The following is a 26467-nucleotide window of genomic DNA, read 5'->3' as shown; positions in this document are numbered from 1 at the left end:
TTTTTTTTTTTTTTTTTTTTTGAGACAGGGTTTTTCTGTGTTGTAGAATGTCCTGGAACTCACATTGTATACCAGGCTGGCCTCCCATCTCCAAGATCGTCTGCCTCTGCGCCTGAATGCTGGAACTAAAGGCATGGACCACCACTGCCTGCCTTGAGCAAGGCTTTTTAATTGTGGTAAACTTTACCTTTGACCATCTTTTTTTCTTTTCCTTTGATGTGGCCTAGGTCTAAATGCTGTGCACAAAGAGTTCTTTTGCCTCAGTTTCTTGATTAGCTGAAACTACAGGCACATGTTACAACTCAGATGTTTTTAGCGTAAATCATCTGTCACCTAAATTCTTTGACATTTTTGTACAACCATCATTATTTCCAGAATCTATTCATTCTCAAGCAGAGACTCTAGCCATTGAAAACATTTCCCCATGTCTGCTTGCCAATTAGCCCCTGCCAACAGTATTCTATTAGTGATTTTTGACTTCTTTGAGTATCTTGCATAAAACAATCTCATCAAATTTGCCCTTTTATGATTGGTTTGCCTCACCTCACATCTTGTCTCCACACTTCATCTGTGTTGTAATGTATCTAAGAATTTTCTATTATAAATCGAATGATATTTCAGAGTGAGCTTTTCCCAGCATGTCCCCTTCCCTCTCTTCTCTTTTCCCCTCCCCTTTCCATTTCTATTCCTGTACCCTTTGCTATAGGGATCAAACCTAGAGCCTCATACTTGATAGACAAGTGCTCTGCTACTGGCCACTTGCCAACCCCTTCCTCAACTTTTGTCTGAATGATGCTGCTCTGAAGCACACATGTAGCTGTTTTGAATCCTTGTTTCTATACTTCTAGGAAGAGATTAATGCAGTTATTATGTGCTTAAACTTTTTCTTTCTTTCTTTTCTTTTCTTTTTCTTTTTTTTTTGAGATAGGGTTTCTCTGCTGTCCTGGAACTTACTCTGTAGAGCAGTCCTTGAAGAGATCTGCCTGCCGCTGCCTCCCTAGTGCTGAAATTAAAGGTGTGTGCCACCACAGCACAGCTAGAATTTTTTTTTCTTTTTTTATGTGCATTGGTGTCCTGCCACAGAACTGGAATTATAGATAGTTCTGAGCTGCCATGTGGGTGCTGGGGATCGAACCTAGGTCCTTAGGAAGAGCATTCAGTGCTCTTAACCACTGAGCCATCTCTCCAGCCCGGATTCTAGTTTTTCTACATCCTCACTAATCTTTATTATTTTCTGTTGTAAGAAACATTTGGGTAGGGGGAGCATCAAAGTAAAAGTTGTTGTTGTGCAATGTGAGTTCTATCCCTAGTACCTACCTACATGGCGGAAGGAGAGACAACTTAAGCAAATTGTCCTCTGACCTCAGCATGCTTGCAGTAGTATATGTACCCCCATATACATACATACATACACTCAGTAATAAGTAAAATGTAATAAAAAAGTAAAAGATACTTTTTATACTGTGCTTGCGGGCATGTTCCCTCAGAAAGCAAGGCAGGAGAATTGCCAGTTTGAGCCCAGTCTCAGCTATATACTAAGACTAAATCTCTAAACCCCAAATAATTGGGGAAGAAAAAGACCATAGCCAGCATACCTTTGGATTTTTGTATACTTGAGTATCTCTTGGGAAACAACCTTTCATTTAATCTTTCTCAAAAAATGGTGTAAGAGTGTGTGTGTGTGTGTGTGTGTGAGAGAGAGAGAGAGAGAGAGAGAGAGAGAGAGAGAGAGAGAGAGAGAGAGAATATGTGTGTGTGTGTGTGTATCAGAGTGGAAAGACAGAACCAACTCCCAAAAATAACTTTTTTCTGACCTCCAAGTGTGTGCTTGCACATGTATGAAATGGCATTTGTGTACTCACTGACATTTGCGCTTGGAGTTGAGTTCTGGTCATCAGGCTTGTAAGCTAAGCATCAAACCTTTATCCACTGAACCATCTCATGGGCCCAAGAATTGTTGCAACTTTTTTCTTTCTCTTTTTTGCTTTCTTTCTTTCTTTTTCTTTTGAGACAGGTCTCATGTAGCTAGTGCTGGCCTGGAACTCTGTAGAGAGGCTGGCCATGAACTCTGTCTGTCTCCTGAATGCTAGAATTAAAAGTGTGCAACCACATACCCCGCCTGGATTATAATTCCTTAACCTGTTTTCATTGCTCTTTTATTCCTCAAGATTTTTCTTCTCTCTCTCTCTCTCTCTTTTTTTTTTTTTGATAGAGGGTTTCTCTGTGTAGCCCTGGCTGTTGTGGAACTAGCTCTGGTAGGCCAGGCTGGCCTCGAACTCACAGAGATCCATCTGTGTCTGCCTCCCAAGTGCTGGGATTAAAGGTGTACACCACCAACCACCACCCCATGAGTTTTATTTCATAAACTCTGTTCCAACAGTATATATTGCTTTAAATAAGTGGTTCTCAACCTGTAAAACAGGTATTTACATTATGATTCATAACAGTAGCAAAATTACAGTTATGAAGTAGCAATAAATATAATTTTATGGCTGGGGGGTCAAAACAACATGAGGAACTGTACTAAAAGGTCGTAGCATTAGGGAGGTTGAGAACACTGCTTTAAATGGTTGTTAGGCTAACCACATCATGAAGGCCAGGAACTTTATTCTGGAAATAGTTCAGTGTGATCAGAGGTTCACCTTAATTTACAGAGATTGTTGGAGTACAATTTAGAATACTTGGGTGGTATTTATTAGCCAATTTTGTGACATTAATGGATCAGTCAGATTCTCAAGTCGGTCTCTCTCTTCCCCTCTGCTCCCTGTTCCGTTTGCTCCTTTCCCCTTACTGCTTCCCCCTTTCTGCCTTCCTTCCCTCCCCTTCTTTATCCTGCAGTGCTGGGAGTTTAGCTCATGTTATCTGTGTACTAGGCAGATGCTGTACCACTGAGCTTATAACATGCTTTTATCTATATAATGAGAACCTGAATTAAATCGAGTAAAATTTTGTTTTGGATCCATTGCATGTATATTACTTATTTGGGGAATAAAACAATGGACATATTTTGACTTTCTTCTTTTTGGAGGGTGGAATTGAGATAGGGTCTCTTTGTAGTCTTGGCTGGCCTGAAACTCACCAAGACAGTTATTTCTGCCTCCCAGTGGTAGGGCCTGGCATATTTTTATCTTTAAGAGTTATTCCCTAAGGGATTTTCTAAATTTGAGGTCTATAAATTAAAAAAGTATGTAGTGAAAAATCATTATGTTTTTGTTTACAGTTACAGTAAAATGGGGAAAGGAGAAATTTGAAGGTGTAGAATTGAATACTGATGAATCTCCAATGGTGTTCAAGGCCCAGCTTTTTGCACTGACTGGAGTCCAGCCAGCCAGACAAAAAGTTATGGTGAAAGGAGGGACCCTGAAGGTAAAAGTGATCTAAAATTTCATTAATCTTGCTTATATAATTATTGCTAGAAAATATGATTATCGCTAATGTAAATGTTTTGGAGACACAACTGTATGATGTAACCCTGAGTGGCCTGAATATCAGGTTGACTTTGAACTCACAGGTATGCCTGCTTCTGCCCCCTGTTTAAACTGTTTTATTGATGTGGTGTGTGTGAGGAATATCATGTCTATTTCAAAAATACAATATTACAAAGTATCATTTGAAATTTTATTCAGTAGATACCTCAAGTGATCAGGACTATAGTATCTTATAATTATCTGTAATGTTAGAATTTTTTCTGTGATGTTAAGTTTATTTTTGTTTGGACTAATATAAAATGGATTTGTATATCTTTAGTAATTTCATGTACAGGAATGGAACATTTTATCTGTTAAAAATATGCAACCAGGGGCTAGAGAGATGGATCAGTAGTTAGGAACTCTTGTTGCTCTTGTAGAGGACTCAGGTTCAATTCCCAACACCCACCTGGGGGCCACAACTGTGTGTAATTAGAGTACCAGGGGATCTGATATCCTCTTGTGGTCTCCCAAGGCGCCAGGCATGCAAAACACTCATACATACAAACTATAGAATAATAAAAATGCAACAGTAGGGATAATTTGCTTTTTTTTTTTGGTTTTTACGAGACAGGGTTTCTCTGTATTGTTTTGGAGGCTGTCGGTCCAGCCCAGCCTCGAACTCACGATAATTTGCTTTTTAAAAACACTGTAGTATGTATTTTTGTAATGTATTTGAATGTTGAAATTGAGTTTAACATCTTCATCAAATTCCTGGTTTTCAAATGATGGGACACTTTTATCCCCCCCCCCCCAATTTTTCTCAGTCTACATTTTAAAGAAGAATCTTTTAATTCCAGCACTTGGGAGGCAGAGGCAGGTGAATCTCTGAGGTCAAGGGCAGCCTGGTCTACAGAGTGAGTTTCAGGACAGCCATGACTACATAGAGAAACCCTGTCTTAAGTCCTCCCCCCAAAGAAAAAGGAATTAATTTCTGTGGGGCCTAGAGAGATTACTCAGTGGTTAAGAATACTGACTATTTTCCAGAGGACCTGGGTTCAATTTCCAGCACCTACATGGAAGCTTACAACTGTAACTCCAGGGGATCTGGTACCCCTCATACGGATGTACATGCAGGCAAAAACATTAGTGCACATAAAAAATTTTTAAAAAGTAATTGCTTATAACTTCTATCTAGAGATGGGAGGAAAAATATTTATTTAAAAGGAGAGAAAAGCTATTTTCCCCTTTAATTCCTTTGGAATGATCACATAGAACTTATTTTAAAGTTCCAGCTTAGTAGCCTTTGGTGAAGGGCCACAAAAATGATGTGTTTCCCCCCCCTCTTATTGTTTATAATACCATATAAGGCTAGCAGAAAAATATTTTTGTCTGGTTTCATGTGATATTCTGAAATATCTGCCTGCCTTGTTTGTTGGGTATAGATAAGGTGTTGATGGAAAGTTTTTTACTTCCCAAATTCTTTGAATCTTTGGCTATCAGGTACTTGGATAACTAGTTTGTGCTGAGCTGTGTCCTGTTAGTATACTATAGCAGAAAATATTAATTAAAGAAAAAAAACTGACTAATAATGATTAACATTTATTGCATATGTCTTGTATACTAGGCTATTAATGACTTTTCATTACTTTCCAACTCTATGTTTGTTTTAAACTAAGGGAGCAGAGCGTGAGAGAGGTTTAAGTTAAAAGGCATCACAGTATGATGTATACAACAAGTCAAGCAGGTTTGGATTGAATTTCTAGCTTTGGGGCAGGCATGTAAATTTATTTTGAGGTAGTTTGAAGTTTAATAATTGTGCAGAGGTGGTTAAACATTTTTGTTTGTCTTTGAAATAGGATGATGACTGGGGAAACATCAAAATGAAAAATGTAAGTATTAAGAACACTCATTACAATGAAATGATCCAATTATTTCACCAAAATAAATCCCAAGAGCTCCTTTTATTTTATTTATTTATTTATTTATTTATTTATTTTTTGTTTTTCGAGACAGGGTTTCTCTGTGGATTTGGAGGCTGTCCAGGAACTAGCTCTTGTAGACCAGGCTGGCCTCGAACTCACAGAGATCCACCTGCCTCTGCCTCCCAAGTGCTGGGATTAAAGGCGTGCGCCACCAACGCCCGCCCCAAAAGCTCCTTTTAAATGTGTATTTCCAGTTATTCATCATCATTTATTTATAATTCTTTTTCCCCACCAACTGATTTGTTTTAGAGTTTCTTGAAAATGAGCTACAGGTCTATCTGTGAGCTCTTTGTCTCATTGATCTAGTTGATTAAACTTATACTAGTATCATGTGATCTTGATAACCAAAGCAAATAACTATGAAATAAGATACTGTGAGTTCTCCTCTTTTCAAATATATTTTTCAATTCAGTATTAATTTTAGAAGTCAAGAACCTGCATTTGAGTATGGCATACTTCCTATTTTGTTTAGGTCTCTATTTGTCATAGCAAAGTTGTGTTTTAGTATAGACTTTACCTGGTTTGTTTTAGATTCTTAGAATTTCTTAAATGATTTTATTTATTTCTATTTTATGTACATTGGTGTTTTGTTTGCTTATATGTCTGTGTGAGGGTGTTGAACCTCCTGGAACTGGAGTTACCCACAGTTGTGATCTGCCATGTGGATGCTGGGAATTGAACCTGGGTCCTCTGAAAGAACAGTCAAGTGTTCTTAACTGCTGAGCCATCTCTCCAGCCCCAGATTCAAAGAATATAATGTTCTGTTGCTGTTGAGAACAATATTTTTTAAAATTGTTCATAATGTTCATGGCTAGCATTTAAAAATATAATTGATTTTTTTCTGTTTATTTTTATTCTGTGATTTTAATTCACTTGATCTGGTAATGTTCTTGGAGATTGCTTTGAGGTCTTTACATACACAGGCATAGTATCTGCAAATAATGTTTACTCTTCCCCTTTTAGTCATCATTCATCATGACTTTTATTGAGTTGTAATTAATAAGCAAATGACTTCTGCTTTTTGTTTTTTCTCCTAAATTCTTGTTAGAATTTTTAGTATACTATTAAATAGAAAATAGTGAGAGTGGACATTTTATCTTAATGCACTGATTTAAAATTATGAATGATTGTTAAATGGTGTTAAGTTTTTTTCTGTTTGTTAAAATGATCATCTGACTTTTTTTTGGTATGCTTTGTTCAATTTCACTGTTACTTGTCATCCATCCTTTGTCCTTGGTACTGGGGATGGAACCTTGGGTCTAGTGCATGCTAGGCAAGCTCTTTACCACTGAGGTATGCACCAACTGTACTCTCACTGATTCTCAACCTACCCCCACCACCTGATATTTCTAAATGCTACCCAGGCTGACTCTGAACTCCTGGACTCAGGAAATCTTGCTTCAGCCTCAAAAATGGAATTAATAATGTGTGTGTGCTGGATATATTATACATGCCTTTAATCCCAGCACTCTAGAGGCAGATATAGGTAGATCTCTGCAAGGTCCAGGTCAGCCAGGGTTACCATCTCAAAGACAAAAGCATGCAGTTAACCCTCAAGGGTGATTGTGGGCTTTTATCCATTGATATTTACCATATTGAGATACTAAAATTGAAATATTCAAAGATGTTATTCATTCTTGTAAAAATAATTGCAAAAGGACTTGGCAGTTGGCTCCGCAGGTAATGGTGCTTGCAGCCAAACCTGGGAACCTGAGTTCAGTCCCTGGAACCCATATGATAGAAGGAGAAAAGTAACTTCTGCAAATTGTCCTCTGACCTTCATATGTGGTACACACAAACACACACACTCACACATTCTCACTCACTCATACAAGTACAAATAATTAAAACTCATAAATAAGTAAAAGTTTGAGAAAAGTGCCTAACCCAAATTCTGTTTGAGCATTTACAGGAGTGATTGTCTTCAGTACTAGCATCCTCAGTGGACTGTAATAGTTAGTTCTTCCCGAAAAAAAAACAAACAAAAACAAAACAAAAAAGAAAAAATAAACAAAAAAACAGTTAGCTCTTCTCAATATAATGCAGAGTATCCAGAATATTCAGAGGTGGAGATTTAGGAAAGTAGCTTACTATGTAGTCCTGGCTAGCCTGGAATTTTCTTTGTAGACCTTGAACTCACTGATTTGTCTCCTGGGCTTGAAGGCATGTGCCTCCAGGCCTAGCTGTGAAAATATTTATGAGTTGATTATTCTGAAAGAATCACAGGCACCAGTGGAAATTGATGGACAGCACCTAGAATACTGTGACCATTTGAGAGAACATGTTTTGCTTAATGTATTGCTGGGTTCCATTTCTTCATTAGGATGCTAACATGTGTGATCGTGAGGCATGTTAGCTTTCGTTTTATATTGATTTATTTACTTGAGACAGTGTTAAGTAGCTTAGGTTGGTCTTGAACTATTTATTCAATTATTTATTTATTGTGTTTTGAGACAGGGTTTCTCTGTGTAGTTTTAGAGCCTATCCTGGCACTGGCTCTGTAGACCAGGCTGGTCTTGAACTCACAGAGATCCCCGTCTCTGTCTCCTGAGTGCTGGGATTAATGGTGCGCTCTACCACCGCCCGGCCTTGAAATCCTTATGTAGTGGAAGATGGTCTTGAACTGATCTTCTTGCCTCTTACTCCTGGTTAGTGAGATTAGAGGCCTGTGCCACCACACCTGGTTAGTCTATATTTTTATCTTATATATTTCATTTTATTGTCAATTATGCTGAGTCCATTAAGAGAGTTGGAGAAATATTTCTCCTTTCTGAATGAGTTAAAGATTATATGTCCTTTACACATATATGAAATAATTTACCAGTGAGTTTTTTTGGACCAGGAAAACCTTGTGGGAATTTGTGTGGTTAATTTTAGTTTCTTTAACAGACTTATATATGCTGCCACCCCCCACCCACCCCGCTTTTTCTTACTTTAGGTTTGGTGAGGATATTTTCACCAGGGAGAACATTGAACATCAGTCCTTGCCTTCCACTGTGTTTGAGCCTGGGTCTCTTTGTTTGCTTCTGTGTAAGCCAGGCTAGTTTGCCCCTTGAGCTTCTGGAAATTTTCCTGTGTCTCTCTCCCTTCTTGCCTAGGAACACTGGGATTAGAGATGTGTGCCACTGTGTCCACTTTTACATGGACCCTGGTGATTCGAACTTGGGTGCATGTGCTTGCATGGCAAGTGCTTTACCTTTGAGTTACTTATCTTCCCAGTGTAGAGGATAACTTTTAAAGACCTCCTATGCCATAGATTTACAGATCATTCTGCTTCTGTCTCCCAAGTTCCAGGATTAGAATCTATAGGTGTATGCCATCATGCCTAATTAATACTCTCTCCTGTTTTCTTACTGATTATTAGTGGTATGTTTAAATATTTGCTTCCTTAGACAGCTTTGGGAAAAGTTTCATTAGTAATGGTTTAGTATTGCTTTACTATTATAAAAAGTCTATGAAGATCCCCCAGATCTACTCCTCTGCTTCCCTTTAGAATAGAGCAGGCCTCAGGGATATCAACCAAAAAACACCATAATAAGTTACAATAAGATTAGGCACATACCCTCATATCAAGATTGGATGAGGCAACCCAGTAGGAGAAAAAGGGTTCAAGAGCAGGCAAAAGAGTCAGAGACAACCCCCATTCCCACTGTTAGGAGTTCCACAAGCACGCCAAGCTGCACAGATGTAACATATATGCAGAGGACCTAGCTCAGACCCATATAGACTCCCTGATTGTCACTTCAGTCTCTGTGAGCCCCTATGAGCCCTGGTTTGATTCTGTAGACTCTGTTCTTGTGGTGTCCTTGGTCTCTCTGGCTCTTACAATTCTTCTTTCTTGGGGTTACCTGAGTACCACCTAATGTTTGGCTGTGGGTCTTTGTATCTGCTCCCATCAGTAGCTGGAGGAAGCCTCTGATGACAGTGGGGCTAGGCAGTGATTTATGAGTATAGCAGAATATCATTAGGAATCATTTCATTGGCTTTTTTCATGTTTGATTCTATCCTGGGTCTCTGGGTATCTAGCCTCTGGTTCCTGACCATCCAGGAAGTGTCAGGTGTGGGCACCTTCTCATGGTGTGGGTCTCAAGTTGGACCAGTCATTGGTTTATTGTTGCTTTGAGACAGGATCTCACTATGTAACCACAGCTGTCTTGGAACTTGCTATGGAGACCAGACTGGACTGGCTGTCAGTACTTGATCTCCCTTAAGGTTATAAGTTTTCTCTTCTTACTAAAGAAATAGAGAACCATTTAAAGTCACTCCCTCCAGCTACTACCAGGGCTAGGTTGTCATGAATCTATTTCATGTAGATTTACCTTTTTTTGGCTAGTAGAACCATGCTGTGGTATGAGTTCTCTTGAATTTCCCTTTATTGAACATAACATTGTCAACTTTTAAGTATTTTCATGAACTTATTTCTTTTGTAACAGGGAATGACTGTACTAATGATGGGGTCAGCAGATGCTCTTCCAGAAGAACCCTCAGCTAAAACTGTCTTCGTAGAAGACATGACAGAAGAACAATTAGCAACTGCTGTAAGACACCAGAGTTTATGTTGGGTCACTACTTTTTGAAGGACAGTTATTAAGATGTCTTCCAGAAAGTAGTATCTAAAGGGTTTGATTTAGTTATTAACATTAATATATGTTAGCAATGAGCAGAATTTTAATAATTTTGAAACTAGTTTTAATTTGTCCTATGACAGGTCATCATAAAACTCAGGAGTTCTATGATATTGTATACTTTGATTATTATAGCTTTTCTTTATTTACATGTGATTTTTAACTGAAGCTTAATTTATATTTAGCATTAAATATAATATTCCTAATTCAGGGCTTATGCTTTTATGCCTCAAAGCTATGAGATATTAAAGACTATTTTACAAATGAAGATATTATATAATGCACACACACATATGTATATATATAAAATATGAATTGATATACAGTAACTATATATTGGAAAAATAGTTCTATTGAAATATTTACTACTTATGAGAAAACAGGATCAAAGAGAAGTTTAAATGATAGGATATTTAAATTCTTAAAATCTTCCATGTTAAATACAGTTTATCTTCTTTGTTTGTTTGTTTATGGTACTGAAGGCATACTAAAGCGAATACTCTCCCACCGAGCTATGGCCCAGCTCCTATTCCAAAAGTAAATGCAAAATCAATATAGAAGATGGTCAAGACTTGTCAAATTAAAATAAACATACACCTAGTATTATATACATTTTTTGGACATGAAGGGATCTTTGAGACTGAGACTCACTGAGTTGCCCAATCTTGAATTCATGATGTGTCTTTCTACTGACTATTGAGATTGCAGGCATGCACTATCAAGCCCAGCTCATTTGTATGTTTGTTTTTGTGTATTTGTTCTGAAGTCTTTCTATTGCATGTTTTCCTGCCAAGCCTGTCAAAAATGTAGAGCAGATAGGCTTGTGTTCCTATTTTCTAGAAGAGAGTTAAAACAGAGTTGTTGCCAATACAATACAAGTAAAATTTTCTGTTAGGGGAAATAAAAGAATACTATTTTAGTGTGAAGTTAGAATATTAGTTGACAGGACTGGTAAATGATTTTTGACTCAATGTGTCAACGTCTGTGATTTATATTTATGTATGCCATGTCTTTTTATATGTGTTAATCCTACTCCATCCCTTTTTATCAGATGGAGTTACCATGTGGATTGACAAACCTTGGTAACACTTGTTACATGAATGCTACAGTTCAGTGTATTCGTTCTGTGCCTGAACTCAAAGATGCCCTTAAAAGGTAAGACTGAAAAGAAGTTGTTTAAGTCTCTAGGTAAAGGTAGTTTTCTTCTGGACAAGTGGCATTGCTTTCTTTCATAGTATCTTCATTGAGCTACTTATTATACCAGGTCACTCACTCTTAATGCACTGAATGGTTTTTAGTCACAGAATTGTAGGACTGTTATCCCACTAAGTTTTGGAAACCTCCCCCTCTTTTAAGAAAGGAATTGTGGCCAGCATGGTTGTGCACATCTTTAATTCTAGCACTAAGGAGGAAGAGGCAGGTGGAACTCTGGGTTCAAGACTAACCTGGTCTACATCCGAGTTCTGGGCCAGCCAGAGCTACATAGCAAGACCCTGCCTCGGGATGGGGGGGGGGGGTTGGTGGAGAAGAAAAAGAAGAAGAAAGGTCATGTGTACTCACTGGTAGTAACATTTTTCTACCCACCTTCAGCAATTAATTTGCTTTCTACTTTGCATCTTTTCAGGTCTGCATTGGACATTTGTATATGTTTTGAAAATGTCTATGTAAATCCTTGGCCCGTTTTTTAGTTATTTTGCCTTAAAAAAAAATTCAGTTGTATTTTTAAAAATATATTCTAACTTGTCTTACTGGATAATTTGCAAGTACTTTTTTCTGTATTCTGAGTTGTTTAATTTTGTGGAGAGTATGTTTATAGCACATTAAAGTATTTTAATGTGGGAGCTAGAGAGATGACTTAGTGACTGAATTTGGTTGGTATGTAAGCCCAATAAACTGAGTTTGGTTCCTGGAACCTATGTAAATTGCCAGTGGCATGCATCTGTAACCCAGTCCTTATAGGTCAGATGGGAAGCAAGAGACAGGCAAAGTGCTTGGAAGCTTACAAGTTAGCTCTGTGGAGTATGCCATGAGTCCCTAAGCAAAGTGAAGGAGAGGGACTCCTTACATGTGCGCTGCAGCATGAGTGTACACAGAGTAAGTTTAAAAACATAGTAATGTACTTTGGTGTTAGAAATTAACTCTGTAATAAGCATTTATATTATGTTTTTGTTTGTTTTGTTTTGTTTAAGACAGGGTCTCTGGCTGGGGGGTGGTGGCACAAGCCTTTAATCCCAGCACTCGGGAGGCAGAGGCAGGCGGATCTCTGTGAGTTTGAGGCTGGGCTGGACCGACAGCCTCCAAAACAATACAGAGAAACCCTGTCTGGTAAAACAAACAAACAAACAAAAAAACCAAACAACAACAAGAACAACAACAAAAAAAAGACAGGGTCTCTGGATTTCCTGGAACTTACTATATAGATCAGGTTGGTCTTGAAACTTAAAGAAATCCACCTGCTTTTACCTCTGCTGGGAGTAAAGGTGTGAGCTACAATGCCTGGTCACATTTCCTTTTTTAGGAAAGAGAAATTTTTAATTGAAGAATATTTCCTGTTAATTTTTATTTATGATAGGAGATAGATATCTTACTTTATCTTTTTTTGCATACAAATAACACAGTTCTTCCAGCACTGTTTGTCAAACTTTTCTAACTCATTCAGTTGTCTCAGTAGCTTTGTTAACACTAGTTTATATCTGGACTAATAATTTTGTTTCCTTAACCTGTAGATTAACTATGCTATTTGAATGGTGGTTTTAAAAAAAGAATGAAAACTTTGTTTTATATGCCATCACAAATGAATAAAGGCATGTGTTTTGAGAATCTATGAATGAGTTGTTTGTATGATGGCAATTGGGAACCAATATTGTAGGATTTTAAGGAGAATGTGAACATTCCAATTATTCAGTTCTTGATACTGGCAGTTACTTTATTTTTAGTACTTTTTTCACTTTGATGTATCAGGCCATATTTCTAAGTAAAAATAGTAGTAAATCTTTTGTAATTTTTCAAAATATTACTATTTTTAACCCATTTCTCTTGGTGTAAATATCCTAGGTCAAAATTGTTTCTTTAATGCTTAATAGTTATTTTTCAAAGGTTTCCTAGATCTTACTGGTCTGAGAGTGGTTGCTATTCTTTTTCTGTTAGTAATGTTTTTTCTTTATTTTTATTCTCCTAAATGCTCTTAGAATCTAAGTGTTCATATTTTTTAATCTGTGGTGCTTAATTAACCACTTTAAGTTTGAGTAAGTTAGAATTTTCAGGTCAGACTTTTATAATGTTTAAAGTAATTTATGTGTATGAGTGTTTTGCCTGCATGTATGCTTGTATCACAGGTGTTCCTGATTTCCTAGGAGGCCAGAAAAGCACATTGGATCCCCTGAAACTAGAATTATAGTTTTGAGCTGCCAAGTGGATGCTGGGTGGGAATTGAACCTGGGTTCTGTGCAAAAGAACCTCTAAACCTCTGAGCCATCTCTCTAGCCCAAAATGTTTAGATCAATTTTTCGAACTTTATAATGTTTTTATCTGCATTTTACTTTAAAAAAAAGTTATATGTTATAGTTTGGGACAGACTTCGTTGTGCCACTAATCTGTCTGTCACTGACTGGTTCACTACTTGTTTATTATGACCTTTCCAAACAGTGCTTTGCTCTCAAGTTACATATTAGTCTTACTTTGATTTCTTTGAGGATCTGAAGTAATCTTAAAGATGTTGCCTGCCCTCCACTTGTTGGAACCTATAAATTAAAAAAAGGTTTCATCACTATAGTTTTGAAAGTTAGAAACAGATGACAGGAAAACAAAGCCCTTGAGTTGGAGATAATTTAATGTTTTCTCTATAAGTAATCAGAATGCTTTTATGTTTTTAAATTGAGACAGACACACTTTTCATCTACAGAGGTACATACTGTACATTTTGGTTTGATTGTTTATTCTTTTCCTTGTCAGATTTGATTGGTTTTGACAGATGTGAATGCTCTGTAATCTATTTTCCTACCAAATTAAAACATTGCATGTTTTAGAAGTGCTAAGCTTTTTCTCTAGTTTATAATGCTCACTCACTCCAAGTATCTCCAGGGCCTACAAATTTTATGTTACTTTGCAGTTCTGGAAGGCAAACAGATAATGCAGGCATTCCTTCGTTGTTTTTACTCATCCTGAAGTTGAGACTTGTCAGGGTTGATTATACTTGTAGTTCTGGTCTCTTACTAGCTACTCCAGTGGATGTGTAGTAGGAAAGCCATGTTGTTTTATAGAGAATTTGTCATGAATGTCGATTGAGATTCTTCATAATGAGGTAATTAATATGTGAGCAATAGCCATGGTTAGAATTTTTCCTTCAATGCATAATAAAAGTGGAAGTGAAAGTAGAAACTTTATTAGAGCCTTGACCTGCCAATGACTTAGTGTGTTAGATGAGTTAATGCTGAAAGGAGGTATGCAGCTTTTACTCTAAGCAGTATTATATAGGAGTTAGTGCAGAGTCTAGGTGTGTGGCTTTTACATTTAAATAGCCTTTTAAGGTCCATTGTGCTTATGTGAGTCAAGACCAGAAGGGATCAACTACTTTGAGAAATTTGAATTCGAGAATATCCTAATAATTTCTTCTCATTTTGATTTCAGGATGAATTAATTAATGTTGTTACACTTAATGTTCCTAGGTATGCAGGTGCCTTGAGAGCTTCAGGGGAAATGGCTTCAGCACAGTATATTACTGCAGGTTAGTGTGTATACTGAGAGGGGTTGTCCTATTCAATAAATGTTATTTATGTGTGTGTGTGCATGTGCCCATGTGGAGGTCAGGGGGGCAACTTTTGTGAGTGGGGTCTCTCCATGAATCAGTCATGGAGGAATCGAACTTGAATTTGTTAGTCTTGGCAGTAGGCACCTTTATTATTTAACCATCTCTCCAGGTAAAGCCATAGTACCTTTTTTATTAAAAAAAAATAATAAAAATGTTGGTGGTGGTGGGCCTGGTTACCCCAAACCTTTAATCCCAGCACTTAGGAGGCAGAGGCAGGTGTTCCTCTGTGGTCCAGGACAGCCAGGGCTACATAAAGAACCATGTCTTAAATGATCAAACAAATAGCAACAAATTTCTTCTTTGTCTATTGCTTCATTCATATGCTTAGCCTTGCATAAAATACCTTGAAATGTATCTGGATTACAAACCAATGATGTGGGTTTTTGGTTATTTTTGGTTTTGTTTGTTTTTAATAAACTTTTGAGGTAGAGCCCGGCTCTCAATACTTGGGAGACTGAGGGCCAAGGCTAAGGTGGAGTATAAGCAATAGAAAGACCTTGTCTTTAAAAGAAGTGAAATAACCCTCTGGGGTTTTTGCTTGTTTGGTGTATGTTCATGTAAGTGCATTTTTATGTATTGTGTATTTGTATATGTGCAGCCAGAGGTCAACCTCAGATATTGTTCTTCAGGCCTTGTTTGAGACAAGGCATTTCATTGGCCTGAAGCTTGCCAATTAGGCAAGTCTTGGTGGTCATTGAGCCCAGGGATCTCCCTGTTCCCATCTCCCCACTGTCTCCAGCTTTTTATTGGATTTTGGCAATTGAACTGACGCTCGTGTGCTTTCCTGGTACACACTTTATTGGCTGGGTCATCTCCCCAGGCTAGACCTTTGGATTTTTGTGTAGTAATTTTGTTTGCAGATTCTACTAGTTAAATCTCTGGGAATGACATTAGGAGATGATAGAAATAAGTTTTAGTAGTTTGATGTGATTGTTACAAAAAAAACTTAAGTTAATGATAATAAAGAAGTAATATTTAAAAGAATGAATCTAAATTACTATGTTTGTGGTGCTAAGGATTGAACCTAGTACCTCATGCAAGCCAGGTGTGCTCCCTGCTACTAAGCTATTTGATATTCTTTAAAGGCTAACTAAACATCATGTGCTTCTTCACTATGCCAGAAGAATTTAACATTGTAATTAATGCAGAACCTCCACTTTATTATTGAGACAGGGTACCATGTACTCCAATGTGGCCTTCGGCTCAAGATCTTATTGCCATACCCTCTTGAGAAATGGGATTATAAGCGCATACCACCATGCCTGACTAGAAATGAGTCATTCCATAAGTAATTGGATTAGATAAGCTTTTATAGCTGTGCTATTTCTTCCTCAGAAGTTTTATTTAAATGTAAGTCACATGTCATACAGGTCACCCATTTGAAAGGTGTCTGTCATTGTTCATAGTGTTGTAATATTTTAGAACATTTTCATCACTACAAAACAACCATATATTAAATATGTTACTGTTTTTCTAAATCAGTATTTGTTTTCTTTTTAAGCTCTTAGAGATCTGTTTGATTCCATGGATAAAACTTCTTCTAGTATACCACCTATTATCCTACTGCAGTTTTTGCACATGGCTTTCCCACAGTTTGCGGAGAAGGGTGAACAAGGACAATATCTTCAGCAGGTAATCCATCATAGGTTTCCCTCATTTTGTAAATGAAAAAAACTTAGATTGTCTTTTCCTGTTTGTGTGTGTAATTCTGGGTGCATAGTTGTCACAGTGTGTGTGTGTGTGTGTGTATGTGTGTGTGTGTGTGTGGTCAAAGAACAACCTCTGGTGTTGGTCCTTGCCTTCCCACCTTAAGACAGATCCACTCTTGTTTTTCTACTGTGTACTCCAGGCTAGCTGGCCTACAGGCTTCTGGGGATTCTCCTCTCTACTGGTAGAAACACTAGGATTACAAATGCTCAAGCTACATTTCTGACTTGGATATGGGTTCTGGGGATTGAAACTCAGGTCCTTATGTTTGGACAGTAAGCACTTTCCCACTTAGCCATCTCTTTAACCAAAACTTACTACATAATTGGAATACAGTTAGAAACACAGGTATGAGTCTGCTCTTGTTCACATCATTATCTCTTGCCTACGTTGTGGCTATCATTTTAGCTGGTCATCTTAATGTTTTATCCCTGAATGTTTTGTCACAAAGACCCTGGTGTCCTTTTAAAAATTCAAATAAGGGGAGGGGTAGGAGTAAATGATTAAGTACCACCTTAGCATAAGCAAAGCTTTGGGTTTGATTGCTAGCTCCCAAAATAGATAAATTAAAAATAAGTGGGGTTTGGAGCTGGAGAGATGACTCTCCCTGTATCTCATTAAAAAAAAATTATGAGCATTTGTTGCTTTTTCAGACCTAAATTCTGTTCCCAGCATCCATATTTGGTAGTTCATAACTACTCTTGAAATACAGCCTCAGGGGAGTATGCTCTTGTGTGCTCTCTCTCTGCAGGTACTCATTTATGTGGCATACACTCAAACATGTACACATCCACAGTAAAAAAATGACTATTAAAAAATGGTACTCTATTAGTTTTTGTTTGGTAACTTACAGTGGTTTTGTGTCCCAGTCTAAATCCCCTTGCTCTGATTTTATCATGTCCTTTGCGTTACTCACTTTCTCCAGCCTTGTGACTCTTTGTTCTTGCTTAAATATGAGTGCCTTCTTTGTCCAGTGTTTCTGCTCTTGTCCTTGATTGTCATTTATGTGCATGACTAGTTCTTTTAGGTCTCAGCACTTTGTCTTCCTCCCCAAATCTTTTTCAGTTCACACCTGGCTTTCTCTAGCTCCATCCCCTACATGTATTCTTATATATGTGTATTCATTATTGGGACTTTTTCTATTTCCTCTCTAAAATTTTGAAATATCTGCTGTAGTATAGCTCAATTAGGAGCACAAAATCTGCTGGATGAATTTTCTGAAATTTTTTACTTTTTGAAAGATCTTATACCAGTTTAGTTAAAAAAAAAAAAACAAACCAAGGGGTTAAAGATATGGCTCAGTGGTTAAGAGTGCTTGTTCTTCTGGAGGACCCAGGTTCAGTCTCAGCAATTAGATTAGGTTGCTCTCAATTGCCTATAATTCCAGTTCCAGGAATCTAACGCCCTCTTTATTTATTTATTTTTTGTTACATAAAGTATTGTTTTATTTTTCCAAGGTGTTTGTCTTCATTAAGCCATCTCTTTACATGGGCTTTGGTGGAGGTCGTGGTGCAGCACCAGCAGGTCTAAATCATGGTGGGGGTGTCCAGTCCTTCCGGGCTTCACGAGATCGATTCCTGACTACTTTGTTGTGAATGGCACAGCTCACACACAGTAATTCAGCTTGATATAGAGCTTGGGAAGCACATAAGCGTCGAAGACGCTCGCTTCGGATATGTCCCTGACAGCAGCGGCCTCCACTATGTTCCGAATGACGAACTTCTTAATGGCCTTGGCCTTGGGCACGCACCGGGCGCAGTTTGTGCAGCAAATGGGCTGCATGTGGCTGCGGCCTTTTTTGGTGCGCCCGTTGTTCCGTCTTTTTTTGGTCATCTTGGAGCCAAGTCCCAAAAGAGCTCTAACGCCCTCTTTAAGGTCTTTGTGGCACCCACACACATGTGATGCACATAAGTACTCGGGAACATGTATACAGATATATAAACGCTTAAAACAGTTTAGAAAAATTTAATTTCTATTCATTATGTATGAAATGTGTATATGCTGTGTGAGATGGAATGTGTATGATATAGTACATATATGGAGGTTAAAGGATTATGTTCAGAGATATCTTACCTGTTGAGCTGTCTTACCAGCCTCTGTGTGTACATAGGGTACTGTAGGGGGTTTAGACAGAGTCTTGCTGTGTAATCCACACTGGCCTCCAATTTAGATGTATGTACTAACTAGCCTGGCCTCAAATTGATGGCTATCCTCCTGCCTTGTTCTTCTGAGTGCTGAGAAGATGTGTACTACAGTGTCCAGTTAACAAGTTCTGTTTACTTTGAGGCAGGGTTTTGCCAATGTAACTCCAACTGGTCTGGAACTATGTGTAGTAGATCAGGCAACCTTGAATCTGTGGCGATCCTCCTACCTCTGCCTCAGAAGTGCAGGATTGCAGGTGTGCATCATCATGCCCAGCTCTGTTTGAACATTTTTTAAAAGAAAATACTTGTCTTCTTTGAGGAAACTATTACTAGTTTGAAAGAATTTTATAGACTAAACACTGTTACAGCCAGAACAAATATATTTCATTTTAAATCACAGGATGCTAATGAGTGCTGGATACAAATGATGCGAGTACTGCAGCAGAAACTAGAAGCCATAGAGGACGACTCTGTTACAGAGGTGAGTGAGTTGTGTTTGTGATCAGAGACTCACAGACTACTTTGTTTTATTTTAATTTTCTTTTTGACTTTTCCTTAGAATGGCTTTAATAAATACATTTTAATAGGTAGATATGTGCTGGAATACTTTAGATGCTCAGCCTGTACTTAGAATTGAAGGACTTGCATTTTAGTTTTATTTGTAAACATAACCTATTGCTATTTATTGAACGTGTTTAATCTTTTGGTAATGTTTTTGAATCATAGGATGAAATACACAAAAGGCCTACATTTAAAAAATCTTAAGTATGTATTACTGAACTGAATTGTGTTGAAATCTACAAAAAGTAAAATTATAATTTTCTTTTTAATTTTGCAGACAGATTCTTCTGCATCAGCAGTGACACCTTCTAAAAAGAAAAGCTTAATTGATCAGTTTTTTGGTGTCGAGTTCGAAACTACGTATCCTTATTGAGTCAAGATTTGTATAGACTGTATTCATAATTTACAGGAAGTAAATTGTCACTAAAGAGCATAGTTGGCTGATAGGCATTGGAGGGTAAAAGAAAAATTCATCAGGATTCTATGCCTAAAAATTTATAATGTGAATGGGGAATTAATAAAATAGTCATTCAGTAATTCTGAACTTTAGATAGCTGTATAGACCTTAATGATATTCATTGTTTTTTCTTTTTTTCCTTAAATATTTATTTATTTACTTTTTATTTATGTGCATATGTGTGTTGGGGGATATGCAGTGTGTGTAGGTGTTTAAGAAGTCCAGAGGCATCAGATTCCATGAAGCTGGAATTACAGATGGTTGTGAGCACTTGACATGGCTGCTGGGAATCAAGTTTAGATCCTCAGAAGAACAGTACATGATTTTAATCCCTGAGCCATTTCTCTAGCCCCCATTAGTTTTATCTTAAGAACACCTTTATCGGGGCTGGAGAGATGGTTCAGGAACTAAGAGCACTGGCTACTCTTATAGAGGTCCCAAGTTCAATTCCTAGCAACCATATGGTGCCTCACAACCATCTATTATGAGATCTGGTGCCCCTTTCTGGCATGCAAGCACATATGCAGGCAGAATACTGTGTAAGTAGTAAATATATTAAATCATTAAAAAAATCAACAACACCTTTATCAGTGTGTCTCATTAATTTGCTAGTATTCGATTTCTCCAGCTTCCTTATGTAGGCATTTAGTGCTATGAATTTTGTTCTTAGCACTGCTTTCATTGTGTTCCATAAGTTTGGGTTTGTTGTATGGTCATTTTCATTGACTTTCAGGAAGTCTTTAATTTTTTTTCTTTATTTCTTCCTTGACCCAGTGGTGATTTGAGTTGAGCATTGTTCAATTTCTGTGACTTTGTGGGCTTTCTGCAATTAGTGTTGTTAAGTCATGGTGATCCCTTAAGATACAAGGGGTTATCCCAATTTTTTTGTATCTGTTGAGGTTTGCTTTGTTACCAAGTATGTGGTCATCTTAGGGAAGGTTCCATGGGGTGCTGAGAAGAAGGTATATTCTTTGGTGTTTGGGTGGAATGTTCTCTAGATGTCTGTTAAACTCATTTGAGTCATAACATACGTTAGATCCTTTGTTTCTCTCTTAAGCTTCTGTTTGGTAGACCTGTCTAGTGACAAGAGTGGAGTGTTGAAGTCTCCCACTATGTGTGTGGGGCTTGATGTGTGATTTAAACTTTAGTAATATTTCTTTACAAATGAGGATACCCTTGTATTTGGGGTATAGATGTTCAGAATCCAGACTTCATCTTGTTGGATTTTTCCTGCAATGAATATGAAATATCCTTCTTCATATCTTTTGATTACTTTTAGTTTGATGTCTCTTTGTTAGATAATAGTTTTGCTGCACCTGCTTGTTTCTTAGGTCCATTTGATTGGGAAATCTTTTCCCAACCCTTAACTCTGAATTAATGTCTGTCTTTGACATTGAAGTTTGTTTCATATATGCAGCAGAAGGATGAATTCTGTCTTCATATCCATTTTGTAAGCCTGTGTCTTTTCATAGGTGAATTGAGTTCATTAATATTAAGGGATAGTCCAGTGATTGCTAGTTCGTGGTATTGTGTGTGCATTTCCCTTCTTTGGAATTTGCTGGTGTGGGACTATTTATTGCCTATGTATTTGTGGGTGGAGCTAACTTCCTTGGGTTGGAGTTTTCCTTCTAGTTCTTTCTGTAGGGTTGGATTTGTGGATAGATTTGTTTAAATCTGATTTTGTCATGGAATATCTTGTTTTCTCTGTCTATGGTGATTGAAAGCTTTGTTTGTTATAGTAGTCTGGGCTGGTCTCTTAGTGTCTGCATAATGCCTGTCCAGGATATTCTGACTTTCATTGTTTCCATTGAGAAGTCAGGTATAATTCTGATAGGTCTGCCTTTGTATGTTACTTGGCCTTTTTCCTTTGCAGCTCTTAATATTCTTTCTTTAGTCTGTATGTTTAGTGTTTTGATTATTATGTGGCGAGGGGATTTTTTTTTTTTTTTTTTTTTTTTTGTTCAGTCTATTTGGTGTTCTGTAAGCCTGTGTTTTCGTAGGCATGTTCTTCCTTAGGTTGGGAAGGTTTTCTTCTGTGATTTTGTTGAATATATAATTCTTAGGTTTGGTCTTTTCATGGTATCCCAGATTTTCTGGATATTTTTATCACAGGTTCAGGCAGGAGGCTTACAACAGGCAGATTAGGGCCTTGCTAAAAAGTTATGATCTGAGGGCCAAAAGGAAATAAACTGGCTCACACATGTGTTCCTCTCATAACTCTTTATTTTTCAAGAATGGAGGCCTTTTATTCTTCTAAAAATGTTCTTCTCAAGAGTTCTCTCTTAAAAGCTCTCTTTAAGATTTCTCTCTAAAAACCCTCTCCTCAAAGTTCTTTCTCTAAAAGCTCTCTTAAAGTTCTTTTAAGATTTAAAAGTTGCTTATAAAACTCTCTCAAGGTTCTTCCTATTCCACAAGGCTTCTAGTTTTTATATCCATAGGCACATTTAACAACTCTCTGACAATAGGGCATGCATATCTCTCAGAGCCAGGAAGGCTGAAAAGATCTTGAGAAATGTGGGCGCTTCATGTCTCATGGGGGAGACATGACTTGCAGTACATGCTGTCAACTGATTAAGGGGGTTTCTTAGCACTATACCAAAGGAAAAAAACTAAGGCTATGTAATGTGAGTTCCTGAGGTTGCAGCTCTTACTGTTGACGCCCCAGTAAGAAGGAATTCCTTTCTTTGGGACCTATTGGAGAATACAAAGCACCCAGTGTATATCCTATATACAACCAAATTTGTAGTAACAAATTTTCTGGAGCTGGTACCTAGAATATTAATTGCTGCTTCTGTAATAAATTATTGAGGTTTCTAGCATATTTTCTATTAGGAATTTGTTGGCTTTAACATTCTTTTTTTTAATTTTTATTTTTAAATATAAATTAGAAACAAGGTTGCTTCACATGTCAATCCCAGGTCCCTCTTCCTTTGTCTCCCCTCCTCCCACCAACCCCCCCCCCCGCAGTACCCCCTCATTTCCCCAGGGAGGGTGAGGCCCTCCATGGGGGTGTCCATAGTCTGTCATTTCATCCAGGGCAGGGCCTAGACCCTCCCCCAAGAGTCCAGGGTGAGAGTGTATCTCTCATTGTTGGATGGGCACCAAAAGTTCATTTGTATGCCAGGGATAAATACTGATCTACTACCCAAGGCCCCATGGATTGCCTAGGCCTCCTCACTGACACTCATATTCAGGGGGTCTTGATCAGTCCCATGCTGGATTCCCAGCCATCAGTCTGGGATTCAAGAGCTAACCTTTGTCAGGTCAGCTGTTTCTGGGAGTTAAACCAGGCTTTAACATTCGTTTTGATCAATATATATGTTTCCTCTGTCATATCTTCAATACCTGAGATTCTCTCTTCCATCTCTTGTATTCTGTTGTTTATGCTTGCCTCTTTAGTTCCTGAAAATTTACCCAGATTTTCCCTTTCCAGAACTTCCTTTGTTTATTGTCTCTATTTCAGTGGACTGTTTCCTTTATCTGTTTGCTTTTTCTTGGTTTTCATTTAGGGATTTGTTGATTTTTTTTTCCAGTTTTTTGTCTTTTCCTCCATTTCTTTAAGGGAATTTTTCATTTCCTCTTTAAGTGCCTCAATTATCTTCATAAAATTATTTTTTAGGTTGTTTTCTTCTGCTTCGTATGCATTGGGATGTTCAGGTCTGGTTGCTGTAGAGCCACTAGTTTCTGGTGGTGCCATATTGCTCTTTGTAGTGTGTTCCTCTAGTCTGTACAGTTGGTGCCTGTGCTTCAGGGGGTCTGTCTTCCTCCAGTTGATGTTGTTGGGGGCTGTGGCTCTGTTGATTGATCCTCCAGGTGTAGGGTGGCTCAGGTAGTCACTCCTCCAGGTGCAGGTGGGGCCACTGCTCTGGAGATTGCTCCTCTTCTTGCAGGCGGGTCTGAGGATCTATTGGTTGCTGAGGCGGCTGGGTATCTCATACAGAGGATTACACTCCATGGTGACTGGGGCACAGGTGCTTTTTCCCATAGGGACTTAAGATAATTTCTGGAAGCCACTGCTGTTGATGCTTCTGGACTGCTTGGCCACTGATGCTCTCTCTACAGTAATTTATCTCAAAGAAAAGTTTCACTCACATGAAATTAGTGTATTAATAATGTATATGAATTCAAGGAAGTGATGTTTTCTAAGTTATGAGTAGAAATCTGAAGAACATGTTTTTGTATATTTTGATCATGAAGATACTTACTAGAATGACAACTTACCTTGTTGTCTCGTCAACACATACTCCTTTTGTTGATAATGGCTGTTGGTATGCTTTTTTTTTTTTTGTTTTTGTTTTTTCGAGACAGGGTTTCTCTGTATTGTTTTGGAGGCTATCGGTCCAGCCCAGCCTCGAACTCACAGAGATCCGCCTGCCTCTGCCTCCCGAGTGCTGGCATTAAAGGCGTGCGCCACCACCGCCTGGCAATGGCTGTTGGTATGCAAATGAGTGTCCTTAGAGTATTTTTCAGTGAATCTTTATTGGGAGACAAATGTTTAAAATAATTCAACTAATGAGTATTGATAACTCTAGGATAATTTATTCTTTTCAAGATTAATTAACAAATTGAATAGTTGTTGCCATTCCTTAATTTGCAAAGCATGAAATGTACGGAATCTGAAGAGGAGGAGGTCACCAAAGGAAAGGAAAATCAACTTCAACTTAGTTGTTTCATCAACCAAGAAGTTAAATATCTTTTTACAGGGCTTAAATTGGTAAGGAAACCATGGCTGAGCGTCATGTGGGTTCTGTATTTGTGAATATGCCTGTTGGTTGAAGTTTGTAAACTCAAAGGTGCTCCTTGCTGTGCTTTGCTGGTTATCTGCAGAGGAGTTGTACATGCATAGATTGTGGGTTCTTGTGGTACCTGTGTGGAGTTCAGAGGGCAACCTTGGGAGGTGTTCCTCTGAAGGTGGGGGTTTAAATGAGTCTACAAGACACAAGATAAATGATAAACAGGTATTTATTAGGGAAACACACAAATAATGGTAAATAACGATCAGAGTCTTCCTGCTTCAGAAGATGCAGTCTCTTCCCTTCTGATACTCTCACCACAACTCAAGAGAGTGAGCCAGTCCAGGGGTCACATCTGTACACTTGAAGCCATGCCCATAGGATGTGGCCACCACTGCAATTTCAGTGGCAAAGCAAGAAGCCACTACATTCCTCCTCAGGCAGTGCCCAATTTGTCTTTAAGGCTGTCATTGACTGTTGGGTGGTTATCGTGGTGGTGCACACCTTTAATCCCAGTACTTGGCAGGCAGAGGCAGTTGGCTCTCTGTGAATTCAAGGTCAGCCTGGTCTGCAGAGCAAGTTCCAGAACAGCCAGAGCCACCCTGTCTTTTAAGTCATTGACTTGGCAAATTGACTGATTGGGCTTGGCTGACTGGATAGCAAGACCCAGGGACTTCCCTGTCTCCTCCTTCCCAGCACTGGAGTTATAAGTGTGCTACCATTCCTAGCTTTTTAAAATGGGTTCTAAAGATTCAACTTGGGTCCTCATGTTTTTGTGACGAGAGCAATATTCATAGCTATTTCCCCAGCGCAGTAGCACAATTTTTTTAGTTGAGTGTCACACAGTAGTCCTACGTGATTGCTCTACCTTAGTTGACACACCTTATACATGTCCTTTGTAGCATCATGCTTTTTTTTTTTGTGTTTGTTTGTAATTTTTGTGTTGAGAATTGTCCCCAAGCATATAGCATTCCTAAGTATAAGGATGCTGTAATGTGCTTTATGAGGAAAATATATGCATTGATTGATCTGAGTGTGAGGGTGCTGTTGGTTATGAAGTAAGATGTCTTTAAAGGATTTCCACACAAGGTTATCTATTGATGGAAGTGTGACTAGAATTTTGCAAGAACCTACCCAGTGTTTCTCCTAATTCAGTGCTCATGGTGTCATCAATAAAATACAGCTCATCTGAATACCAAGAATTAACTGTGTAGTTGAAAGTCACATTTGAATTGGGCTTTTAACTAATAAAACATTATTAACATAGTTTCATAAATTACTGAGTACAAGTTAGGAGGCATAAAAATGTGAATATTAATTGTAGTTAGAATTGAATGCCCTGTCGAATTCTGCAGGCAGATGTCCTAGATAACAGCTTGATATCATTGCATTTTGTTAAGTATAACTTGCCGATGAATACTGTGACACAAGTGTGTGTGTACACTGTGTATGCACCGTGTAATTAGGGAACTTGCAGACTATTTGACTCAGCCTCTACCTCTCTTGGATTACTGTCCACCTACTATGCTTTCTTGAAAAACATTTCTGAATTGTGTGGGCTTCTTTATTTATATTTATTTATTTATTTATTTTATAATTTTAAAGATTTTGTTTGAATTATTTTCTTCTACTTTTTTTGAGACAGGGTTTCTCTGTGTATCCCTGGCTATCCTGGAATTATCTCTGTAGAGCAGGCTGGCCTTGAACTTCAAGATCCACCTGCTTCTGTCTCCTGATTGCTGGGAAAAAGTCATGTGCCACCACCACTCAGCTATTTATATGAGTTTTCTGAGGACATTTTACTTCATTTTTCACCTTTGCATTCTATGTTTTAAAGCAGTGATTCATTTTATAACGTGATAATTTTTTAGAAACTGGACTTAAATTGCACTATTTTAAGATAACTAAACTATAAGCAGTATGCTCTTTTAGTTCATGTTTGTTTAGTTTTGCAAACACACACACATGTGCATGTAGATATGTAGATACACATTGATGATAATAGAGAATATTACTACATATGAACTATATGCTAGATTTT

General features: G+C 37.9%; 1 protein-coding gene and 1 pseudogene across 3 annotated transcripts in view; one reads left to right on the top strand and one right to left on the bottom strand.

Annotated features, from left to right (window-relative positions):
* The window catches only part of Usp14 (ubiquitin specific peptidase 14), a 46263-nt gene that overhangs the window by 2774 nt on the left and 17022 nt on the right, over positions 1–26467 (top strand). For 2 of the 3 annotated variants that reach the window (XM_013122764.3, XM_013122765.3), the window contains exons 2-10: positions 3221–3366; positions 5267–5299; positions 9826–9930; positions 11069–11172; positions 14682–14740; positions 16326–16456; positions 19076–19156; positions 19514–19596; positions 24293–24407. In XM_013122764.3, the coding sequence (XP_012978218.1) occupies positions 3221–3366; positions 5267–5299; positions 9826–9930; positions 11069–11172; positions 14682–14740; positions 16326–16456; positions 19076–19156; positions 19514–19596; positions 24293–24407 (857 nt within the window). The remainder of the gene's footprint in view (positions 1–3220; positions 3367–5266; positions 5300–9825; positions 9931–11068; positions 11173–14681; positions 14741–16325; positions 16457–19075; positions 19157–19513; positions 19597–24292; positions 24408–26467) is intronic. The other variant, XM_040728102.1, reaches the window with a different exon arrangement.
* Positions 18012–18364, bottom strand: LOC101842461 (annotated as a pseudogene).

Source organism: Mesocricetus auratus, unplaced genomic scaffold (assembly GCF_017639785.1).
Source record: "Mesocricetus auratus isolate SY011 unplaced genomic scaffold, BCM_Maur_2.0 Super-Scaffold_100018, whole genome shotgun sequence".
In the NCBI taxonomy this organism is placed as follows: Eukaryota; Metazoa; Chordata; class Mammalia; order Rodentia; family Cricetidae; genus Mesocricetus; species Mesocricetus auratus.
The sequence above is the reverse complement of the archived record's forward strand: the minus strand, read 5'-3'. Positions and strand labels throughout refer to the sequence as shown.